We start from the raw sequence: 16,526 nt of genomic DNA, 5'->3' as shown, positions 1-16,526 counted from the left end.
CTCCTGGTATTGTGCATACTGTGATGGTTCACTGGTGACTTTAATAGAACAAAGCCATCATTAATGTTGTTAGTAACACCTACGCTTTTTCTAGTCTGACAGGTCATATTATCTGACGTGAGAAAAGGCACAATATATATGTACAATACATCATTGGGTAGTAATGCCCTTAGAAAAGCAAAGATTTCTACTATACCATGCAATACCACCAAATATTATGCTCATGCTGTTATTAGTATAGCAATTACCACCTTTTAAATGACTTGTGTCACGTTTATTATCTGGAAAAAGGCACTCACAACATTTAATGTGATCTGTTCATAAAATAAACTGTACACAACAAACTTGTCACAGGTCATGGTCAACGTAAAAAGGGTAATGGTATCAGATAAACAGGTTACAAGTACAACCAGTGTGTGTGTGTGTGTGTGTGTGTGTGTGTGTGTGTGTGTGTGTGTGTGTGTGTGTGTGTGTGTGTGTGTGTGTGTGTGTGTGTGTGTGTGTGTGCATGTGTGATTCGCCTTTAGAAATGCATGCAATGCTCGCTTGTCATACATCGAATAATTCTGTAAAATGTAAAAACAGTGCCTGTTAGTAAAATGCATCAAACATTTCATTGAGTAAACCTCTAGGAACTACAGGAATACACATTTCAATGTGAAGATGATTGAAGCCACAATGTTTGGCTTTGCTTTAGAAAAGAAATACGAAAAAAAAAACATGACATGTTTAGTTCATATTTTACAGTTCTATGGAAAATTCAACTCAAGTGCTTGGCTGGTATAAAATGGAGTAAACACAGATTCAAACATGCTTGATGAGTAAAAATTAAATCAACAGCATCACATTCATTAATTAAAAAGTCATTGAAGTATTCTGAAGACATTTGTGATAAAACTGAATGTCATATACGAAAACATTTTCAACATGGCTGACAATCTCATGGCCAAAGGTGATGAAACCTGTCAGGTGGATTCCAGCTCAGTGTTGATCCACGATGGTGGCAATCATTACTGAAATACATGTTTGTTTTTACAAAATATGAAAGAAAGCAATACATTTCAATTTATCAAAACAAAAAGAAACATTTTTAGAGCTGTCATTTCAAGCTTTCAAGTAAGTCAATTATCTGCAATGGTTGTGATTTGATAACCATGCAACATTAAGGTGAATATTGTGTTTTTAAGAGCTCTTAGTATGCAGTAGTTTACACCCCTCAAGTCACTTGAAGGAATAATTGTACATGTCAGGTAAGTTAATGTTCCTATTGTCTATTGATCCAGTAGAAACACAACCTCACACTCTCCATTCTTTTAACGTTGTAGTCTTTTAGCATCTGAGCTAAAAATAAATAGCCACCACAGCATGAGATGACAGAGCGGGGATCGATAATGGTTTTAAAGATGGATGACATGGAGCTAGCTCTCTGAATGTCGTGCCCACGTTGTTAAAAAAAAAAAAAGATTTAACATTAACAGACAGTTGCCCACGGGTCTCGTAAGAGTTGTCAAGGCTGAAAGACAACGAAGCTGGAAAGATAGCTCTTTAGTAGCCCATTCTACAGTAACATCCGATATGAGGTATTTTAACTATAGCCTCTTCTGTCGCTTCAATCTTTGACACATTTTCTTCCCATGGCTATGGCACAAAGACTGAATTTCCTGGGAGCAGTTATGATCTAAGCATAGGAAACAGAAAGGCACATTTATTGACATCTCAAAGGACCATGCACTCTGTATGTTTCACTCTGTCTCTGTCTCTGTCTCTGACACACTTGTCCGTTCAATGTCTAGTCGTTCTCTCTATCTTTGGCTTCTACAGGTGCGAACCCATTCAGCTTGCTGCGCTCCATTCCATACTGTGACAGGCTTGTCAGACTGGTGTTTGCCTCTTTTCTTTCTCCGTTTTCGTCATCTGGCTCCACATCTTCCTCTTCTTCCGTCCTCTCCTCACCCAGCATGGCACTGCCATTGTTTATGCCTAAGCTCGCCCGTTGCACATCTTCATTAATGTTCCTCCGCAGCTCCCGGTTCTTGTTGCGTCTGGCCAGCTTGGTGAGGGATCCGAAGCGCAAGTTGGACAGATTCTCCTCCGAGGAAGACGCCGTCTGTGGTATTTGCTCACTCGCTTGATGGTCATACAGCTCACAGGCCCCCTTCAGCCTCAGGTTGTTGAGCTTGGTGTCGATGCTCTCCTGGGAGGAAGTCTTGAAGCGGCCAGCATCCAGGCTGGCGAATAAGGCCCGCTTCTCTGGAGACAGCATGTCCAGGGAGAGCGCTCGCTGCTCCAGGCCAAGCTGACGGCGCTCCATGCTGCGGATAGTGGCGGCCCGCTGGAGCTTGTCATGGATCTCAACACTCAGGCGCCGGCGCGTTTCACGGAACTCTGCCCGAACATTTGCCTTCCATTCCGCTGCATGAGCTTTGATCTCCCCAACCTGTGACGACAGAGCAGTAAGGAAAAGATCAGGAACAGATTTGGAAAGCCCATGGGGTGCAGCAGCAAGACATTGTATTACTATTCTTTCTTAAAGGCCCTGAAAACTCATTTCTCATTCAGCTTCTTCAAATGAGTGTGAGTGATGGGCTCCTGAATGATATCAAAATCTTCTGCCAAACAGTTTTGGGTATTTATTTCACTTTAAAATGAACAAAAGAAACTACAGGATTGTAACTTTTGACATCTACTACCTAGTCTATTCTAGCCCTGCACATATTTTTGTCTTCTGTGTCTGCTGTCTGGACTTAAAAGTAAAAGAGCTTCACATCTTGAACACCTCAATAACCTCAAGAACAATAGCAGCATGTTACAGAACATTTTTGAGAAGGTCTAAGCGGCAATTAATAGGCAAAATAAGAGAGCTATTTAATTTTCTATTTCTATTATGAGTTCTTTATAATTGAATAAACCTCACCTCTTCTTTGGTCTTTTTAGACAGTACTCGAAGCCAGTCTCCAATCATGCTGAGGACGGCTGCAAAGTACGCCAATCCCACCAAGATCCAGAACCACACCAGAGGTTTGTACCACTTCATATAGTCGATTCTACGGTCACCACCTGGAGGGGAGGGAAAGATACCAAATATAAATCATGACAGTTCGACAAAACTAATCTACACTGTGACAGAAACAACTAGAGCTGCAACGATTAGTCGACTAATCAATCGTTCAACAACTACACAAAAATCACGAACTATATTGATAAACAATTCATCGTTTAAGTAATTTTTCATGCGAAAATGTTAGAAAATGCTGTTTTCAGCCTCTTAGATATGGAGCTTTCCTGCTTTTCTCTGTTTCATATCATATTAAAGTGAATATCTTTGGGTTTTGTACTGACAAAGCAAGACATCTTCCTATTATTTCAGTATTTTCTGACATTTTATAGACAAATTGATTCATCTAGAAAATATTATTGGCAGATAAATCCATAATGAAAAGAATCGTTAGTTGCAGCCCAAGGAATAACCCTATGTCACATAATCTACCTGCCACATAGTCTCCTATTCCCACTGTGCTGAGTGTGATCACAACAAAGTAGATGGCATCTAGTGTGGTCCAGCCCTCGATGTGTTTGAAGACGACAGCAGGGATTGTGACGAAGACAATGCAGCCAGCCAGGATGAACAGGATGGTGGACGTCACTCTGATCTTAGTCTGGCTGATCTGTTTGTGTTTTTGCTGAGAAAACCAAACAGGAGAAGCTATTAGAACAATACAAGCAATTTAAAAAGATCTAAGGGTGAAACAAACCGATGTTTACGTCTCATTGAAAACATTTGGCAAATATGAATAAAAAATAACTGAAACTAGCTTAAACTTTCAACTCACTCTAAATATCTTCTCAACTCTCAAGATGCTTTTCACAAAGATGGTCCCCAGCTGGTCTCCAATCCCCGCCAACAAAAAGCCAAAGAGAGGGATGCCAAATATGGCATAAAGGATGCAAAAGATCTTCCCGCCCACCGTGCTTGGAGCTATGTTTCCATAACCTGTCAGAAGCAATGAAAACACGAAGAAAAGGAGAGAAGAAAAAAGTAAGAGGAAGGAAACATGGCCAAGAAGACTTGGCGAGGAGGAGGCGGAGGAGCTGGAGTGTTAAGATGAGACGCAGACAATCAGGACTTTCTAAAGCGACATAATTAAAGCCCATATATAATAGTCCTGTTGGAGGGGTCTGCGGTAAATAAGCTCCTCAAGAGACAATAATTAGGTTTCCCATAGAGATATTGCATTAAGTATGGCCCTGCGTTGACAAAGATACAATGAAGAAGCGAGGAAGACATATCAAGGACAGTTTTATCATAAGTATTTTGAATGCAATTTCATTTAAACTCATTCGAGCAGAATAAACATGTATTGTATTTGTAATTTGTGTAATTTGAAGCTGGACGTCTTGTATTCCACCTTCTGATATTTCTAAATATTATATCTGGAAGTAAATGAAGCCACTGAAAGCAAGAGAGGGTCAGGGACACTGTTTTTGGGGTTTTTTAATGACGCACTTGAAATAAAAGGAACATGCAGCCAATAGAGAGAGCATAGAAACGGTAATGCTTCAGCTTTGATGTTGGAATTATGGCTCCTAAATGGAACTATATCTATTGTAAATGTTCAAAGCTTCAAGGCAACCAAAAGGCTTTCACTTTTATTAAAAGATCATTTTGATCAATCACAGTTTGTCTTGTTAAAGCAAGAAAGCCGTTTAAGGAATAAAAAGCACATAGAGAGACATAAGGGGAAACCACATTGTCTATGTCAGCAGTGTCTGTTTTGTCAACATCCTCGATACTGTCGAACATCACACGTTGTTAAAGTCCACAGTGCCTGGGCTTTGCATCATTTAGCTCCACCTCATGAGGGCAAAGGGATTTGTAAAACTCACCTGAGGGCTGCAATGAGAGGGAAGGATTTACACAGCTTTATGGATATTTGTAATGAGAAAACACCGTTGAAACTGAGAGGACAAATCCAATCTAGCAATTCAAGGCCTTTGGAAAAATTAATGATTGCCTATTAGTCTTGCATTTATAAGCTCTGTGAGCATTTTGTTCATCATTAAAAGATGAAATTTTTTCTGTAAAGATTAAAATTTTACAATAGTAATAATGTCATATTGTTTTTTCTATACACATAAGCAGTGTTGCCAGGTTGGGTACTCTATGGTGCTCCAAAGTGTTGAATATTATATAGACAAATAAGTAATTATGCAATAGGTAATTACATGAGTAAATTAGGTCAAATATATACATTAAATGATCATCTGTAAAAAATAAATAAATAAACATATTAATAATAATAATAATAATAATAATAATAATAATAATAATAATAATAATAATAATAATAATAATAATTAGATTAAAAATAATTAAAATCAAATCACTAACATGAAAAAATGTGCATAATTTTTATTTCCATAATTAGGTCCAATGATTAAAATATTTTCATGAAAAAGTGGCATTAAATAAAAAATTCTACCACAAAATAAAATAAAAATATTATTAGGAAAATAAGAATTGTTGAGTTTGAATTAATTATTCATTAATTTAAATATATTACACAATATATTCATAGAATTATTTATATCATGTTTTGTTTCTTTATTTTATATTGAACACTGGGCTTCCACAATATTCTACCATGTGGGTAACCTTTTAATTGATTGGGCAAAAAGCAATTTATTTGTTCCATTGAGCAATTTGCGATCAGCTTTCCACTTTGTCTAATGAATCGTTCAACACCTCTGTGATTGTACCTTAAGCAACATAACAATAACAGACGTGGTATTAAAGCATTAAAGATTTAAAGATGCTATTTAAAACTTCACCTATGGTTGTGATGACAGTTCCAGCGAAGAAGAAGGCACTGCCCAGGTCCCAGTAACTGGAAGTGTAGGAAGTGTTTCCAATAGGACTTACTCCTGCATTCACAGCATCTATAGCATGCTGGAAAGAGAAAAACATTCTAAATTATAATGTTAATGAGAGAAGGGAACATAAACTAGATGGAGACAATCCTAGATGCATGTCATAAAGCTGTGATAATAAGTAGAGCTAAGTGAAATCAATTACAAACAATTCAATCAGTTCAATATTATTGTATCTCGCAGTAGAATCATGTATCATATTATCATGTTAATGCTGTAGTCCAATAACAGTTAATCAAAAACTAACACAATATGCATTGCATTGAACATATATTTGATTATATTATCCCAACCTCTTTGGCTTACGACCCCCTAGAATTAAGCAATATCTCATCTCTAGATGAATATGTCGAGTAATTTCAGTATTCTGCAGTACACTGTCACTGTTTTATTATGTGCATAAACCAAATCAACCATTACAATGTCAACATATAAACACACTCCTCCTGTGGACAGACAGTAGATACAGTATAAGCATAAACATCTATCCCAACATCTGTTCACATTATTCAGTGTCTGGCTCTTCACGTGGAGGTGATTCTCACACTCTGCATTCTTACCCACTTTGCATGTTTGTACACTTCACGCTGACTAAATCTACACAGACTTTCACTTGCAGTAAATAGACCTTTATCTCTCCTTCTATGTGAGTTAGTTCCTGAGCTTTTCTTTATCCCCAGCTTGTCTAGGGAAAACATTAAGAAACTACAAGGCTCTGCATTTCATGCATCGTTGTTTTCATTGATCTCCTTCTGAGCTCCATTATGTAGCCACGGAAAGTTAATCTACTATCTTGAATTCTTTCTGAATTCCATGTTTACGGGCATTTCATGGAAAACATTTATTGATTTTCTTATCTCCGTGGAAAGTATTAGTTGGAATTTTTCCTTTGGGCTCAAATAAACATCACTTTCTTCTGACAAGAAAGTCATTGTTGCCTTTTTGTAATATATAGTTTCAGTGCGACATCCCTGCTGAAATATAAAGTACAGTTTCTTCATTCAGGGCAACCCCCCCGCCCCCCCAATCTATCCATGCAAGCTGTTAGTGAGATGCACGTCCATCTCATAAAATATGTATCAACTCTTGTGACATAGCCTACATTTCAAAGCAGACAGAGTGAGGGACCACTTCCACATCGCTGCACATGCCTACTCATAATCCTTCATGTGATTACCTCAGCTCCATCAGAGCAGCTCCCCTAATGAGACACATTTTGGTATCTAAAATTTGTCAATTAGAGTAATCCTATTTCTTAGGTTTTAGCAGACACTGCTACTTTACAGGAGCAATATCTGAGCGGTAATTATATAATAAACCCCAAATAGCCTAATTCTTGAGGCCAAGGGAGAGCTAAAAATAGCCTCACAATGTTTCTGAATATTTGATGAGAAAGTCTATTTTTGTCCCTCGTCTTTTTCACAGCCAAGTTCACGCCGCATTATAGATGTGGAAAATCCTTCTTCTCCGCGGGCACTTTTGAAGCACAAGAATGCTGACTTTGATTTGCGTTGATTACGACAAATGGTGTTTTCGTTTAACACAAGCTCTCCCCTATTTTGATTGCACAGAAGAATCAGCACACAGGTGTTCTTGTGAATTTATATATTTTACACTGCAGGAATAATGGAGAGCAAGTGCAACTCACTGCAGATGTTTATCCTCTCAGTGTGTCTTTCTACCCCCACAGCGGGTGACGGCAGTGATACTGGAAGCATGGTGGGTCACTCTCTGTGAGTCGGTGCCAAGCACTCTCCACTGCAGCACTCTCCAAATCACTAATATCTAAAGCTTTGCCCGAACCACCTTGAAGCAATAAAGCAGGCCAAATGACTGCCAAACAGGAAGACTCTGGTCCATCGCAGATAAGGCTGATATGAATTTATCAAAACTGTTTGTGAAGTGAGCAGAAGAATAACTAAATCGGACTCTGATACACAGGCATATTAAATGATTCTTTTGCTCAAAATCTGCCTGTTTTTTTTCAGAATTCAATTGATGCAATTCTCTTACAGTTGTGACTTGCTGATTTAAACACAAATGGAGCAGATAATGTACTCAGATCCTTTACTCTAGTGAAGTAGAATAGTGAATACATTATCCATCATACTGCATTCAAAGTCATACAAGTACTGCACTGAAGTAATATCAGCAAACTGTACTTAAAGTAGGAAAATGAGAGCAGAAAGGCTCCTGTGAGAGTCATAATATTATATGATAAAATGATAAAAAAAAGGAGTAAAAAGTACAGTATTTCCCTCTGAAATGTTGTGGAGGAGTATAAATTAGCATACAATGGAAATCAAGTACTTTAAATGTATACTTAAGTACAGTAATTGAGTAAATGCACCTACAAGTCACTTTGTATACACAGTATTTTGTTTATTTAAAGACTTTTAAAAGACATTGGTTCTATAAAAACTGTACATTTTAGTCGATTTTTATAGTATTTTCATTACTTGGTGCTCTTTGTGTAGACCTCTGAGGAGCCCATTCCTCAGCAATCCCTGTGGCCTTTTAATAAAACTGCCTAACTTTGATAATCGTTCTCACAAACAACCTGAGGTTTCTTCCATCTTTCCCCCCTTTAATTATGGGGTTTCTTTTAGGAAGTTTTTCCTTGTGGGTGTCGTATCCTGTACAGTCTGTAAAAGCACACTGAGACAAATGTATAATATGTGATATCGGACTATATAAACTATAAATCCATATAATAAAATAAAAATATAGAAAATCATGACAGTGTTGTTTCTGTGTCCTGACATAGAGTCACTGCATGTAGCTCATTGTTTATAAAGGTTTATTTGTAGATAAGTGAGTCATCAATAAATGAGGCTTGACTGGTGTCAACAACAGCACGGCTTCACATTGTGCCTGCCATAGTGTGAGTCATCCCGAAAGTGCTGGAAAAGCCAATTTGGTCTTCTGCCTTTGTGGGCGCACAGCGGGTAGGTGGACAGCACTGATACTGAGGCAGACATGAGGTCAACGGACGTGCATAGACATGGACACGAACATTAATGCAACACATGCTGTGGAGCAAAGCTTTAGAAGCGCGTGCTCTATACATCATCTTCTTCTGTCCCACACACACACACACACACACACACACACACACACACACACACACACACACACACACACACACACACACACACACACACATGCCTACCAAGGTTACCATTTTTCTGTCAATTTCTTTGCCAAAGATTCACACAGCAGTGAGTTACCACTGCTGTGTCGCCACAGAGGATCTTTGTCTGATTGACAGGCTTGACAACACGAAAGGACCGATAACAAAACCTGTGACCAGACAGACTCTTTGATGGAGTACTTGTGAAGAAACATGTACTGAAAGCTTTTTTTTCAGACAGCAAAGAAGAAGAAAAAGTGTTATTTGTCAGTTTGAGTTTCACACATGGCATGATATTTGTTATTTTGCTGAGAGTTGAAGGACCATCTATGTAGAGGGATAAATCAATATCATCTCTTCTGATTGAAAGAAATACTTTGACATTATGGGAAATTCACTCCACTCTCAATCTGATACAGTAAATAGGAAGATACAGTCAGCAGACGGTTATCTTATCTTAGCTTAAAGCCTACCCGCACCTTTAAACCTATTTAAAGCGTTATATGTCATATGTTTAATCTGCAGACAAACAAGTTGTGGTTTAACAAGGGGTTTGCACAAAGTCAGGCTCACTGTTTCCCCGTATTTCCAGTCTTTATGCTAAGCTAACTGGCTGCTGGTGGTGGCTTTATATACCATATAGACAGCATTATGTCATGCGTCTGAATCTGATCAATTGTCCAGGAGACAGTCTTGTCTCTGATTCAGCTGCTGCTGCTTGTGCTGCTGCTTCGGGCAGCAGGAGGTCTGTGACTGCTGGCTTGTGCAATAAATAATTGATTCCCTCCGGTCCACAGGGACGCCATGCTAAAGGTTTATATTTCCACACGTCTGTTAAGGAAATACTGCCATTGATTTTTTTACAAACACAGAATTTTTGTGGCGCTGCAAGGGAAGAAGAAGAAGAAAGGAGGCTTTACTGAGAAAGAATAACAGAACAGACGTGGGCGTGGAGAAGGAGGGAGAGACAGAGAGGCAGTTCAATATTCACTGGAGCAGTGTTAGAGAAGCTACCGTCAAATGAAGCCATTGTAGCGGAAAGTGAAGCACATCACAGTGGTCGGTTCTCTCTTTGGGGTTATTCCAAGTTTAAGAGAATCGGAGTGGTCCACTGTGGCACTGACTCAAATGTGACTATTCTCAGAGTACATGAGACGTGTGTCGCAAACCCTTACTCTCCAGAGAAAACACCCCTACAGAGACAGAATATCCCTCTCGTTTCTTCGAGAACATTCTCTGCAAAGGAGTGTTTGACTGAGCTCAGTCACACTTTTTTCTGTCACTGCCTCACAAATCAAACTTTCCACTCAGCAAACTGCACACTGACATTACTTTTCAATCCTGCTTCCAGTTGCACATGTCAGCTTGATGTATTGACCTTAAGACTTGACCTATAGTTCTCGCTGTGATATCAGAAAGCGGAAACTTTCGCCTTACCCTGTGTTTTTTCTTTTTACGATCGGCTTGTTATCTGGACCAGTTCACACAGGTATTGGTTGAGAATGAAAGCTTCTTATGCCACGTTGGCAACATGTGGAACATTGCAGAAAGAAGCGTGCTTCAGATCATCTTTAAATCAACCTCTGTGTCAAGGGTTGTCACTTGTGTTTTTAACAAGATTCATCGAGATTCAGATCTGCAAACAAATTAAAATATTCTTATAGATGCCATATTTAATTTCATGGTCAGACAGAGCTTGATGTGGTGTCGTGTAGAGTATTAAACTTTCAGGTTCATTCAGCTTCTTAAATCTCCCTGGTTCTTTTCAAACCTCTAAGTTTACAAAATGTTCTTGTTAAAATAGAAGATATATCACACACAGGCCTAGAGAAACTTGGCGTCAAACGTGTCTTACAGTAAAGACAACAGTGATCTTGTGGCCCCGAGCTAGTTTCCTGATTTACAACGTGTGGGTGTTGTTAAAGCCTCACTCTAGAATTTAATCTCCTGATACATTTATTATTGATGGTCTTCAAATGCATCTTAGTTATTAAATCTATTCCTCAAAACAATCCACTATGCTATTGTAATAAAAATGTAGGTTGTTTACTACTAGTACTATTAGTTTGCTCATGAATTAAAGATACAAAATCGATATTAAGCTTCAATTACAATTCACAATTGTTCATTCTAAGCAGCTGTGATGATTCCCTTTTCTCTGAGATGACGTGTATGTACTGTTGTGTAACATACAACTTATCATTCATGTGGGTAATTGTTTTCACATTGTCATTTCAAACATTGTTATTCTAAAAATGTTGATTAAAGCCGCTTTAAGTCGAGATTTATTTGTCATAAATACAAATAAACTTTTTTCTTTTCTTTTTTTTATCTAAACTAAGAAGTCACAATTTTTTTCTTAATATTAAAATACAGCTCTTGTTTGTTATCTATTAAAGCAAACATGACTTATGTAGTTACATCACAAGTTTTATGTGGACATAAGCTATTATTCTGTAACATTCTGCAGCAGTGGACGGACACTGGAATTTAAAGCTTAATTTGCTAAAGGACAGTCTTGATATGAAATTCAGTAGCATCCACGCTTTTCATGTGACAAGCTAATGAAAGGAGAATTAATTAACCCGAGAACATCTAATTAACCCTGATAGCAATCGCCATCTAGAAAACTGTCCTTATCTACCAATCACATTGAATGACACTCATCAGATCAATTCATTAAACGTGTCTTCTGTTCCTATCCTCTTACAAACTAACCTGTTTGGTGATGAAAAGATTCAATAAATGCAATGTATTATTCCAGGGCTCACTGAACAGCTGAAAGGAAGTTAAAGTCTGTTATATGTGCATATCTAATTGTATCTAAAACTCCAAAAGTTCTTCTCCACTTTCAATCACTCACCTTGATGAGTCCCTCGAGCTCATTAGGATTAACACAAGGGTGTCTCTCCAGGAACGAAGCCTTCACGAGAGTGATGCTGGTCTTCTGGTCGTCCTCAAACGGCTGCTCCAGTGCCTTAAATGCCAGACCTCCACAGACCAGGTAGAGAACGACCACGATGAACACCGCCAGCACCGTCTTCCATTTCATCACTGAGTGAAGAGCTGCGGCCATGCCGTCACAGCTGGCGTCCATGCTGGCCACCACGCTGGCAGAGCGGGAGGAGATGGAGAGGCGTGGCAGTGGACAGTGACCATTGGCCTTAGGCTCGCAGCTCATGGGGTTCTGCATGGTGGCCACACTGGCCTGGACTAGAGTTGACTTCGCCATGCCAGACTGGGCCTTTTTGGGAGGGACCAAGTTGGTCTGGACCGCCACTAAGAAAGAGTGAGAGGGAAGAGAAAACTAGATTAATTTAGGTTTTGTTTAACTTTGTGTTGGAGGATACAAAGATAGAAATTATGTATCTTCTGACAGTGATTTCGATGATTTTATGCAAATTAAAATGAACAGAGCGTTTTGGCTGAAGGCCTTGAATCTGTTACAGACAGCTTGAGCGTTAAGAAAAAGAGACATGTTGTTTTGTCGGCAGTTTTTGAGGCTTTATAAGTGAGTTTGAAATGATTACGCACTGATTGTGATTACAGATCGCTGTGTTTGTCCTTTGATGCAAAAATAATAAGAAAGAAACCATGGCATGAGTCTAATTACAGTGTTTTCCCCCCACCTTTAAGCTTTCATGTGGCTTGCATGTCAAATACATTAAGTTTAAGATGTGGACTCAGCACCTGGACAAGAAAGACATGCGTCTGTTTTGCAGATTTTAAAAGGACATAAACACAAGTTATTACAGCCATTGAAAACCTATAACCTCCTGCATGAAGCATTGGAAAGTAATTTCCTTCAATTACTGCGAGCTAGTAAAGAGATATTTAGCAAGCAGACACTTAACGCTATCAGCAGAAAGGCCTGTTATAATCCATCCTACAGCTGCGTCAATGCCTTCATCTCAACATGCGAAGAATGTGTTTTGGGTTGGACACATAAAAGCCATTATTCCTTGTGAAATGGAGCTTTAGAAATCCACAGCTACCACCTCAATCACTCATGCAGAAAACCTTGTCATCAAATTATTGTAATGAATGAAAAACCTGAAGAAACCTAAATTAGGGGCAGCAAGCAAAGGAGTGTACGTATATTACATGGATGTACAATAAGGACACATATTTAAAACATACCACTTACACACTTGCTAGTTGGAGGTGAACACTGAGCTACCCTCTATGTTAAAGAAAGCAGGATTTAATTATTCTAATAGACTGTAAGAGAGAGAGGGATAAGTGCCACTTTCAGTCATTGGCTTCAGGATGGGTTTTATAATAAATTCAGCGGTGTTGGAACAGGTCAACCCAGTGGCAAGCTGCACCTTGGAGGCAGCCACATTTAGATTCCTTTAATGTGTATAAAGCATTGTATAAGCTATTCAGAGCTTCAGGCTTCACCCCTGACGCACCCACCTCTCTCAGTTCGGAGAGCGTGGCGTGCCTCGGAGCCATGGGTGGAGCCTGTTGTCTACAAAGATGCAACTTTGGTAGGTAGCAATACAAAATGGATTTGTTTTAGAGAGGCATCATTTCCTTTATTGGAATAGGATCACTTATGAGATATACTAAGTAGGATGTATGCCCTCACTCATACACCCCACCCTGATAAGTCAAGGGCGTCCAGGAAGTGTCTCATTCTCTGATCCAGGAGCTATGAATCTTGTTAGTTAAAGCCTGTATCAGGAGTGAATCAATAACGGCAAAGTGATGTCAAAAGCTTAGGAAGGTGCAAAACTGCCACTTTCAATTTATAGGACATGCCTTTAAGGGCAGTGGCTAGCTATTTTTAGAACATGAGATGAATTAGAAAATTAGGACTGAAAGGTGAAGCAGCAGAAAGACAATAACACATCAATATCCTATGCTGTATTTGGTGCAGTCATGTTGATGGATGTAGTTGAGCGTCATCTGGTAAATTAATTGCAAATTGGGCCTTGTCTTTCTGAGACATGAATTGCTTTTCATCTCATCATGTGAGGGAGTGAAATTTAATAAGTCAGCTCTATGCAGCAGGGCAGCGGCAGCTAGGGCAGTTCAGAAAGCTGGATCTTATTGAGTATTTATTTAGTACAGCTAAGTAATACATAACTATGGGTACTAAAGCATAAGTAAAAGAATATTTGTCTATATATCAATTTTAAACCATAGAGGCAAAATTCAAAACTGGGATGAACATCATTTGGTTTTCGTTTCTGATTTTTGAGGCTGTGTGGCATGCATTTAAAAATCCCTTTCCAGCCACTGAATTTGTTTTATATTGATTTTTGCAAATTAAATAAGGCCTGAGTGGAAAGCAGTGCTTTTTATCTGATAGTATCTCTCTCTCATCCCTCACTCTGTTTCCAGCAGAGATAATGTTCACTGGGGGCTCAGGTCCATTAAATAATTGTTCCATTCTTTATATGTGGATGCTGATGATAATTTCAATGATGGCAATAACATGTTGCATCAACCATTTAACATACTGTTTGGTGGGATACTGGAAACATTCAGTTTGTCAACAGTTATGCATATTGCGTGTACAAAAGCATTATTTACCCACTGATGAACAACACACAAAACTAGAAGTAATAGTAAACACGAGGTTCAAATGTAGGGTTGGCTCAGGTCAGCTCTTGGTCCCGTTATTCCCTATGGTGCTGGACAGGTTAAAGGCGTTAAACTCACCAGCTGAGACTCAAATGCAAGTTTCAAGCCAGCCTGAATCACACATGAAAGCCAAGGACTTCCTGCAAAGACTAATTTCAAAATAACACCTTTACTGAGTATGTTGCAAGGAGTAGTCCGTCTATCAATCTAACTAATCTCAAAACACAAAGTAAAACATCTCATTTCAATAGAAAAAAAATGTTTAAAGAAGCAAAATCCGCATGTTTTTGTAACCTTATGTAAAATATAAATACTTAAATAAATTCCCAGTAGGGGGGACAGAAGAAGAGTCATAGCCCTTTTCCTAATAATCCAATGTAACCAGACATCTCTGGTAGTTATACTATAAATTATAGTTTCGTGAAGAGAATTTCGTCCTTTAGGCAACAACTTTATATGCTTTTATTTTGACATCTTTTCCGGTTTCAGGCTGGTTACTCCTGGCAGCTTGACGCGGCTGAAGCTTCGCTCCCAGCAGCGTTTCCATGCACAACTGAGCACAAGGAGGATGGACAATAAAGAAATACCCCCAACCACCTTGTCTCGTATTAAGGGTCCTTTTTGCAGAATAGAGACACGGGCTACATATAAGAGAAAACACGAAGTAAACAATGAATAAGAAATAGTGCAAGAATGTTTAAACCCTTGAATAATGCAGCCTGGTGTATTGTTTTGTGTCTCAGGTATCTCCATGAGATGTTACTGAGATTAGGAACTAAAATGCCATAAATATCTAAAATGATCAAATAAGAAGAAGGCAGTATTCACCAACCTTGTTCAGGGTCCCAGTTAACTTGTTTCCTTGGGTTTTCTATTGGAAATTTCATCTCTATTTTTGTTCTCAATCAAAACGTAAGGGAATTTTCAATCCGATTATAAAAAGAAAGAAAGAAATAGCCAAATCACAAGGAATCCTCTCACATCTTCGGGACATCATGTTTTCATGGATGTGGGTGTAAATTGTACGCAGGGATAAACGCATCGCAAAACCGCATTGTCTGCCTCTGCTGTCCCCCCTCCTTTTTTCTCCACCTCGCTTAGACGCGCGGTGTTTGTCTGACAAGATAAATACTTGTGAAACCTTTGACTGTGCTGTTGCATCAGAGGCACAAACCACATCACGTCTCACACCAAAACACAATAAAAAAACGGTGATCCGGTCCACCAACACAGCCAGAGTGGCTCCAAAAAAAAGCAAGTTTACGCCGCCAGCAAGAACAACAGGGAGGGATGCTCTCCTCCCTTTCATTCCCAAAACGCTACTCCACATCCTTTACTGTAACTAGCTGGAGGAAATTTTCCTCTAGCTTTGCATCAGTAACATTTTCATTCATTTCTATAATCCATTTTTGAATACTCACTCTTTTGTTTATCCCCCCAAACAGGTTTATCCTCTCGTCGTTTGGCAACCGGCGACGGAGCACATGGCGCAGGGCGGCAAGTCAGAGATGTACGCAAAGTCAGCTGCAGACTTACACTATGACATCATTCACATGTATGGGAAAACAGTGCATTATAGATGAACTTCGAGAGTAAAAGACAAGTGCAGTCCTCCATCCCGTCAGACCACCTCAACTGTGTAGCATACGTCAGATAAAGAGGCTGACCATTTTAACAAGGGAGCAATTTATAAACAGCTTGGTTAAATTGTTTCAGGAAATATGAACTAGTGTCCAGAATTAGTGTGCAGGCTTGTTGTAGGCCTATGTGTAACTCAAAAAGTAGCACTTTTGTTTTGTTGCCAAAACGTCCTACAGGTGTTGTAGGTTTATATTTAAATGATGGCCTATGTTTATCTTGCTTTTGCATG

The 16,526-nt window shown here is 39.0% G+C and overlaps 1 protein-coding gene across 2 annotated transcripts; it reads right to left on the bottom strand.

Moving 5' to 3' along the window:
- Positions 1-414: 414 nt before the first annotated feature.
- kcnk10b (potassium channel, subfamily K, member 10b) lies at positions 415-16,142 on the bottom strand. Of its 2 annotated transcripts, none has more exons than XM_029459951.1 (7): positions 16,078-16,142; positions 11,925-12,340; positions 5,830-5,947; positions 3,831-3,991; positions 3,488-3,680; positions 2,915-3,057; positions 415-2,437 (listed from the first exon to the last, which is right to left on the bottom strand). In XM_029459951.1, coding segments are annotated over exons 1-7 (1,680 nt in total). In that variant the 5' UTR covers positions 16,079-16,142; the 3' UTR covers positions 415-1,789. The 2 variants fall into 2 exon arrangements, with proteins under 2 accessions (XP_029315811.1, XP_029315810.1); XM_029459950.1 differs by lacking the exon at positions 16,078-16,142 and adding an exon at positions 15,489-15,726.
- Between the last annotated feature and the right edge of the window lie 384 nt (positions 16,143-16,526).

The sequence above is a fragment of the Cottoperca gobio genome, chromosome 22, assembly GCF_900634415.1.
Source record: "Cottoperca gobio chromosome 22, fCotGob3.1, whole genome shotgun sequence".
Classification (NCBI taxonomy): domain Eukaryota; kingdom Metazoa; phylum Chordata; class Actinopteri; order Perciformes; family Bovichtidae; genus Cottoperca; species Cottoperca gobio.
This window is presented reverse-complemented; position numbering and strand designations above follow the sequence as displayed.

Coding starts and splice junctions, on each gene's coding strand:
- kcnk10b (XM_029459950.1), bottom strand. CDS start 15,543: ATGAAATTTCCAATAGAAAACCCAAGGAAACAAGTTAACTGGGACCCT. Junction 12,341..15,488: donor TAACTGGGACCCTGAACAAG/GTTGGTGAATAC, acceptor ACTCTTTCTTAG/TGGCGGTCCAGACCAACTTG. Junction 3,681..3,830: donor GAGTTGAGAAGATATTTAGA/GTGAGTTGAAAG, acceptor TGGTTTTCTCAG/CAAAAACACAAACAGATCAG.